At 35.4% G+C, this 9,137-nt stretch overlaps 1 protein-coding gene across 2 annotated transcripts in view; it reads left to right on the forward strand.

Moving 5' to 3' along the window:
- The window catches only part of dac (dachshund family transcription factor), a 201,211-nt gene extending 193,202 nt beyond the window's left edge, over positions 1 to 8,009 (forward strand). For both annotated transcript variants that reach the window (XM_077430530.1, XM_077430531.1), the window contains one exon: positions 7,567 to 8,009. In XM_077430530.1, coding sequence (XP_077286656.1) covers positions 7,567 to 7,697 — 131 coding nt within the window. In that variant the 3' untranslated portion in view covers positions 7,698 to 8,009. The remainder of the gene's footprint in view (positions 1 to 7,566) is intronic.
- Positions 8,010 to 9,137: the final 1,128 nt, after the last annotated feature.

Raw genomic sequence — 9,137 nt, forward strand, 5'->3', positions numbered from 1 at the left:
GGGATCGGGATTCGATACGGCGAATTCGGGACTCAAACCGCGTTCCTGGAAGTGCTAGAAAGTAGCCGCCGAACTCACGCACAATGGAATAGTTTAACGCGTCGTCCGCGTCGATTTGTTTACAAACAGATGCTGGAGAATAAGAAAAAATCGATAAAAAACAACCATTTGTGTTACTACCACTCCATCATCATCAACACTATATATAATATGTATATACTTCGATCGATCGATCGATTTGTACTCTCATACCGCGTATTAAAATGCATCAGTAAGCACTAATGCAAACATTGCATTATCTCTGACTTGAAAATAAATGACTCATATTAGAATACATACTGGTGTTTATAAAGGATTTGCATGCAACATAGCTACGTACTAAATTGATATCTGCCCGTGGACAAAAAACGCATTTCGATTTAAATTAGCCGGCCGTGACGGTTGTTCTTTTAGGAAAAAAACGGCCAATCACTATGACTGGTGCGATATCACTATGTATGCCAGAAGGACGAAAAATCAATTTGGCTCCTCGTCGGACAGACGGTAGCGGCAGGAATAAATAAATGAAAAACGGAACAAGAAAAGACAGGTATGGAAGTGGCGAGGTCCCCAGTCGACAATGGGCACCGTTTAGGACCCTTGAAAGGACCTCAACAATGGCACGGCAGGGCCGGCTCACAATTCCTTGTCGGCCCCATCACAGGCGATTTGTTAAGGTTTCAAAGGCAAGGCCCTACGGCGAAACGTAGCCAAAACGGATACGAATCAACCCCTCCGCGAAAGGAAAAATACGACAATTAACCGCATCTGTTGCTAATAATAAAAAAAGCGTTTTTATTGACTATGGAAAAGACGCGTTATTTTTTAACGACAAGCACTTATAAAAGTTTTTAATGGTTTAAACCACCTCGCTGCATCTGTTTTACAACGTGAAACATTGAATGTCATCCGTAAGATGTAAAATTGACCGGAAAATATTCGACCGGAAGTGAGAAGATACGTGCATAGGTGTTGGAAAGTGTTTCGTTTTTGAAAGCGTTAAACTGTGCGTTTAATTGTGTTGCCCCGCGGAGATAATCTCGCACGAAGATAATGGCATTTCTGCGCCAACCCCAAATTAACTGAACCGTCTGAGGCGTCTGTCCGTCTGTGTTCAGACCCCTGCCAAAGCTCACTCTCTATTTGCATTTACATTGGGATTGAAGGTAGGGGGTGGGGTGGGTTCGCGTGTATATTAAATCTTATTTCAACTCGACTGTTCATAATTCCGTTTCGCTCACGGGGTGTCCTCCTCCCCTTCCGCCCTTAGCATTTTCACCGTCGGTCGAAATCCCTCTTTCTAGCGTAAATCTGTGGCTTAAGTATCTGCATATAAAATGCTGCTAAATAGAAGGAAGTTTTCAACAATCAATATCAGTATTTTAAACTTCGCGATTCAATACAGAAATTACATACATACATATTCTGTCATAGACAATTCATATATATGATTGATCTCAAAAGTAGCCTATAATTCATCATCAATCTTTTATCATCATGGATTCTGGAATATGATAAAGAAATAAACATATGCTAATAAATAAAACTATTTTTTCATACATCATATATCCCATGAAAAGAATGTCGCCTAAGGCGACACAACTATAGTTAGATTATTTTTGTACATAAGTATAATACTAACGATTTTTCAAATAATACACATACATATATCAATAGAGACATCTATGGACACTATAAAATTTTTGATACACAGCAAGTTTGCAAGAAGATACATTATGTAGGTAGCATATTATTATAAAATCCAACAAATTCGAGATGCTAATAACTCGAATTTGCGAGAAAGTGAGGTGGAAGATACCGATATACTGGATTCCTTACAACAATTAAGCTAAAATAAAATGAAAAATTCTAACAGGAGACGGTCGATCTATGTTTTAAAAACCACAAGACCTCGCCAGCAGCGTATTTGACCGGAACTTGAACCCACGACCTCTCTACTGTTCTGCAATAGCTCTACCAGTTCACTACGCTGTGACTTAATATGAATTAATTTAAATCTGCTTGTAGAATCTTAATAACAAACATATATACGGTATACATATATGATTTCATTATATGTATGTGTTGTATACTCACAGACAATAAGCCCCTAATAAGAAAAAAGCTCTAACTCTATAAAACCATTGACGACTAAAACGCACGTTCTCGTAGTTTACCTAGTAGGGGAGTCTCAAATTAATCTCTTTTGATATTTTCCAAGCACTAAGATCTTTGTATATTTTAAAAATTCATATCTATCTGAACGCCATGTAATATTGCGTATATTTGTGTGCCGACTTAAAGCTTCATGACAGATTTAAATAATCATGTGCGGTCCGCAGCCCACACCAGCATCTCACCTGGACGAATTGTGACTGATTATCAATTCATTTGGATTAAATTGCCCGAGTGCCCGAATCGTGCCGGCATTACCCGGTCTCCTGCTCGAGTTAATGGGAGGAGGCTGCACGACATCTGAATTATTCCTAGCTACGATCCACGACTCTTAATCCTGCTCGGTAACATTGTGTTAAAAGCGTTCCGATCATGAACTCGCAGATTTGAGTGTCCCTTGTAAAAAAATTTGCGTGTTTCCTTATAGACAAAGAGACGGCAAACAGAGGGTGGGTTCGGTGTGTGTCGAGGGTGTTGACAATAATTCGAAATGTCACCCGAGTCGTTTTCGTGTTCATTGCCTCGGGGATGAGTGGGTGGGTGGATGGGGGAGGGTGCAAACGAGATTTGAGCTTAAACGCTTTAGTCCCTGTAAGTGAGCGCGCGCCAAGATTTGATGCACGGCTCAGCGCTTTACATTTCATATCGAATTATTGTCGTTGTCACCGGTATGTATAAATATGTACAAAGATGGAGAAACACCACCCACCGCATCGGCGGAATGAATATTTTACAACGGAGAAGAAGGCGTTTTGCTACTTTGATGTTTTAAATGGAATTCGGAGTCGCTCGTCGGAAAATTTGCTGCACGTCTTTTGTGTCGCTTTGAATATGCGACGAGTGCCTATAAAAATGTACTCCTTCCCTTACAAACGAGCCTTAGATTTACATACAAACGCATTTTATTTTAAAGTGGCGTTTAATACGATCAAATATATAATTCGTCTGATTTCATTCAATTCTACACTTGTATATTATAATACCTGTAATATATTTAGAATCTATATACATACATATCAGTTAGATGACAAATGAACAATTTTTTTTCGATACGCAATATTATAAGTATTTGTAACTAGTGATGAGGTATGGATGAGAAACGTCCAACGCCAAGATTCTACATATATACAAAGTCCAATGCTATGTATGTAGAACAAAGTCTAGAACTAGACATGTCCGATAGTAAAAAGAAGAAATAAAGAGGTGTATACAATTAGGATGGAGTGCATTTTGACGTATGCATGTTGTTTTTAAAACAAAAATGCCACTTTGCCTGAAGAAAAAGATCTTAGTTCAATGTGTTTTGCCAATGATGACGTATGGATGTGAAACTTACAATGACGTATGGACGAAATTAGGAAAATATGTTGGGTGAGGTGGATGATTTGCGCAAAATAGAGACGAATAAATAAACAAAATGAGATAAATTTTACATGTAATAAAATTACAGCATGTAGTAGAAGAAATACAGAGACGTATTAAATTAATATGGAGTGCATTTGGACGAATGAATGTCGTTTTTAAATAAAAAAATGCCACTTTGCCTGAATAAAAAAGATCTTCGATCAATGTGATTTGCTAGTGATAACGTGTGGATTGAAATTTGGACATTGAACGCCAAGATGCTATACAAAGTCCAATGGACCAAAGAAGTATAGAACGATGTATGTATATTTGGCATGACGAGGAAAGTCAGAAAGCAAAATACGTGGGTGAGAAGTATGACAAGGGTAGTGGATATAGTTTGAAGAGATTGAAATGGCAATGGGTGGGCCGCGTTGCTAAAAGAATTGACAAAACTGACAAAAGAAGTGCTAGAATGGTACCCGAAAGAATGCAAAAGATACCTTTACTATGCTTATAATGACCATGTAAAAAAATATTATCCTATATAGTATTTCCAATTGAAAATATAAACACCTGCAAAAAAACGTTATATCAAATGTACATATGTATGTGTGTAAAACAAAGTTCATATAAGATGTCTTATATCTCAAAAACATCACCACATACGAATATATGTATGTATATTGTACTGTTTTAAGTTTTTTTCCAATTTCATTCATCCCAGGTGAAATTGATAAGGTTGTTTCTTTGCCTTTTTTTTAAGGGGCTAACTTTTCGGCTGGCTCACGGTGACAGAGCGGTGCCTGCGCCCCCGGGGCCCCGCGCCTCCGCCCCTCGACCCCCTCAGACCCGCCCCCTCGGGTGCCGACGGGCGCCCGTTTTGCTTTGCAGAACTTTATTCAATTTCACGCAACGATGGCTGCTTATTACAATTTACAATTTAGTACAAAAGCGAAACAAGTTTTTCTTCTCGCAGGATCTTTCGTTCGCTGGTCCTTTGGGTCGGGGCCGAATTTCCTTCCACTTTTTATGTTGTTGTCCTCGTCGTCGCTTAGGTCGTTCTGCCGACGGATATCTATTATTATTTTGTAGGCGTGTTGAGTACGTGTGATTTTTTTTTTGCAAAATTTTAATCCGTTATCGGAATTTGCGCTAATTAAGATTATTGCATTATATTATATATCGTGAGAATGTTTCGCAAGTTCGCCATTATTTTATATAATTAAATAAACACTAATTTTTATATCTAAAATTCGCAACTTTCTCTATCTGACATATCAAGATGAAAAAAATCTCACGTCCATCTTATTGTTGGCGATTTTTATCAACGTTTTATTCATTATATTTGATGTGTTGAACACGGCTGCAATCGTGAAAACGTTCGAGCGTCTATATATATAGGTATAAACGATAAAAATACTACAAATTTAAATCAAAATCGTATATAAGATGTGCAAAATCATTTTGGCGTGTAATTTGTATGAAAATTTTCCGGCGGGCAGAGGGAAAAATCCCGCTTACGGCTACGAACCGTCCGCCTCGCCCTCTTCTACACATCACCCCGATTTTTCTTTTTCTACAACTCAATCGGAATAAAATGATCGTGTTTTTCTTTGTGCTTTTTAATGTTTCACTCCTCCTTTATTGCCCCGCAGTGCCAAATTACAATATTCAACCCCCGCGCTTTTCCTCTATGCACAAATATAAAAAGCGTATAATGCATTCGTACCCCTTTGCGTTCGAAGGTTGTTGTTCAATTTAAATTTCGCGTAACTTTTTTTTTAATAATTCTCTCTAGACTTTGAGAGTTGTTCTCTTTACGTTTCTATTACCTGTCCACGTATTCGAGGGGGTTGTATTTAATTTTAAAGTTGTCTCTCGGCAAAGTCGTAAACAACGCGGGTGTAGCGCGCCATAATAAACCGTCGCCTTTCAAACATAACTTTTTCAATAACGCCGTTTCGTTTTACGTCGCTACGAATACCGAAACACGCCTTTAATACTATATACTACAGTCTGTGTAAGATTCCTGCTATAAATATAATAAAAATGCTGACATAAATACGTATGGTTATTTATATAAATATATAAAGAGAATCCGGTTTAATTGATTTGATTTTAAACAAATTTAAAGTTTTATAATGTGCATTTTCATATTAATCACAGTGCCTCAACTAAATACCTTATTTTTGTCTCTTTTATCAGTCTTTTTCACAATTTTCACATTAGAAATGAATTAGAAATTTATTAATAATTATAAAAGTAAATAATTTGGATGTTTGAAAAAACAGAAACAAACTGCATTACAATGTATATAACATTGACACCAAAAAAGTTTCTAAAGAAAACAACAATGAAAAATATAAAATAAAAAATGCATTTAATAATGCTAGATATGCGATATATGTAGGATATATTACTAAAAAAAATTAATTACATGAATAATTGGTAGAAAATGGATTAATGTGAAATAACGAAGAATTATGGAGGGATCTGATCGGGCATTGGAATAGGATCTTACTTACTATATAAATAAGAACTATCAATTATATAATTCAAAGTCTGAACAAAAAACATAACTCATAAATTTTCCTCCTACATATATTGTAAGGAAACCAAACGATAATTGTGAAGAAATTTGGAATTGCGTAGGAGTGGTATTTTTAAAATTATTAACATGATAGAAAGGATTCCAAACAGTAATAGCAAATTCCAGACGACTTTGCTAATACTGTTTAGAATCGAATTGATTAGAGATTCCTTCTTTTCAAACAGAGTGGTTGAAATTTGGAATAGCCTTCTCAACAATACAGTCAATTCTAAAAAACTTAATATTTTTAAAAACAAGCTAGATGTCTTTCTTAAACTTGAAGGATTTTTATAATTCTTCTTTTCCATTATCTCCAGTTCTTTCTATATTTTCGTCGTCTTTCAGTCATCATTTTACTGTTCTATTTTTTTTTTTCATCTTTTTGTATTTTCTTTAATTTCGTTATTTTTGTTTTTGTTATCGTTTTACTTTTCCTCTGTCTTATTTTATTATATGTAGTTATCTTGATTTTTTTTATCTTTTAATTTATATAAAAGTTAAAACCCTTGGGTCTATCGTCCTCCAAGTATGTTAAATAAATAAACATTTAAAAAAATAGGGATAATATTTTTGGCACGACTGTAAAATAAATTACACGACATACATATTTATGTCAAAACGACATTTAATGTCAAATTAACATCTCTAAATTAGCTCGCACGACCCAATCATAGTCCGCTCGGCAAATCAAACGTCAAATGAGTTGCCAGTAACAAAAATAAAATTTGACGTTTCAGTGAAATCATCGGTATTTATTTTTGTCAAATTTTATTTTTGTTACCGGCAACTAGGGATCCCAAATCCGAATATTCGAATACTTTTTATACGGACTTATTTTTTTATTTTCAATATACAGCACATTTAGTTCTATTTGATGTTACAGATAATGATTCTCTTAAAATTATAATAATATATTGAACTTCTTAAAACTACAAATAAATAATTTTAAGCTACTATTCAATATTCGAATATTTGGGATCCCTACTGGCAACCGATTTAACGTTTGATTTGCCAGGCGGATACCGATTGGGTCTATTTTAGAGAGGGGCACTCTTTTTATTTGCAAGGCGAAATGTTTTAGAGTTGATCATTTACATTTAGTGTCATGATAAATACCTAACTTGTCTGGAAACAGGGCTATTTTGCCGAACCGATAGATGGTACCCTTTAAAATATTTACGTGTCCTCGAAAGTCAGCCGCGCTACTTTCGAACACTACTAAAAGCATCCGACCGATTGCAAGCAAATGTCTACCTACTGTCGACTAACAAGTTATGTACTTGTTTATGAAATCATTTTGCTAGAGATTTGTCTCAAGACAAAGACTAGTGTCCACGTTGGCATCCCATGAGTACTTTTCGTGTGTAAAGTTTTGAGTTCAAAATTGTAATATGTAAAATTTGTCATTGTTGCAGAGTCCCTGGCGCAGGAGATTGAGCTGGAGCGGAAGTCGAGGGCGCAGGCCCTGGAGCGTGACGTGAAGTCTCCTCTGGGTGAAAGGGCGGGCTACTACAAAAGCTCTGTTTTGTTCAGCAGCGCCACTTAGCTCGCGGGGGGCGCGCGGGAGCCAAGCCCGGGGCCTCGCGCGCCCCCAACAGACTCCTCGCTCAGGAAGCCCCTCATCAGCGTCAAACCAGAGTTCAGGGAGACGCCGCACAGACCCAACTGAACACCAATCCTCACCCACCACCACTCACTATCTTCGACATGTCAAAGCTCCTCGATGCCCGCCCCCCCCCTGGTGGTCGTCGTACGCCGATCTCGAACTAAACGCGTGTGGAGTTTTACAATTTATGAATCACATTTTGTACATCTTTTAATTTATGCGTTCATTTCGTTCGACAGTTTTTATGGGTCCAAGAAAAAGAGAAAAAAATAAAATAATAAAAGAAGCATGCAATTACGATAATTATACCCGAACCTAACCTACACTCGGCAGTGTATGTAGATTGGAACATTTCTGGCTTAACAACAACATTTACATTTTCATTTATTGTTATATACTGTGGAACGTTAACCTATTGTTTTCAGTAATTAATCTCATTTTTTTTATTATTATTTTTTGTGTTCATTATAAATAATAAATAAAACTTCTAGTCTAATATAAACTTATTGCGTATAGTAATTAAAATAAAAAAGTCTTATTATTAACGTCGAAGAATTTTTATTTAATTGACGCAGCGATAGTTTGAAGTTCCACTCAAGTCGAATGTTCGTGTCTCCGTGTAAAATATTGTTCATATCTAAATTTTCTAAAATTGAAATCTACGATCTGTGATTTGTACAATTTGTCTTTTGATGCCTTTTTGTACATCTGATTTATTTTTTAAATCGCGATCCGTCGGATCAGTGTTCAAAGGGCGTATGTTCTCCAAAAAATAAATACATATATACGAAGAGAAAACAATATAGATTCGTGTATCTCATGCATAAAAATGTGCAAACGTTCGTTTTTCTTTTTGTAAAGAAGACATACATATTAAAAATCTAGTGATTAAACTTTTGTAGGAGTCCTGTATATAATAATTTGAATGTATTCTTATTTTATTTTCTCTTTTAGAGACTTGTATTTGACATAGTTGAATTTTTACATATATTAATTAAAAAAAAAACAAATATATTATATATTGAAAATGATCGAAGTAAATTTTTGCTTAGTCGTTTTTTGAAAGCACACGTACTCGTATCTTCATCGAGGTGATGATGTTAAATTTTGATCTAATTTTTAGATAATTTCTTTAGGAAAACTTTAGTGTTAGTCCTTAATAATAACGATATATTTTAATCATTATTTTTCTTATTTTCAAGTATTTAATTCCTGGAAGGCAAATTTTACTTCGTGAATTCCAAAGGATATGATCGTGATATATATTTCTTATAGGTTTAATATTTTAATTATACTTTTTAAGTTCAAAATTTAATACCATCATCGAGGTAAAATATCGATTTAATATTTTTAAGTACATATTTACATATTTTATTTATA

Source organism: Arctopsyche grandis, chromosome 5, assembly GCF_051622035.1.
Source record: "Arctopsyche grandis isolate Sample6627 chromosome 5, ASM5162203v2, whole genome shotgun sequence".
Classification (NCBI taxonomy): domain Eukaryota; kingdom Metazoa; phylum Arthropoda; class Insecta; order Trichoptera; family Hydropsychidae; genus Arctopsyche; species Arctopsyche grandis.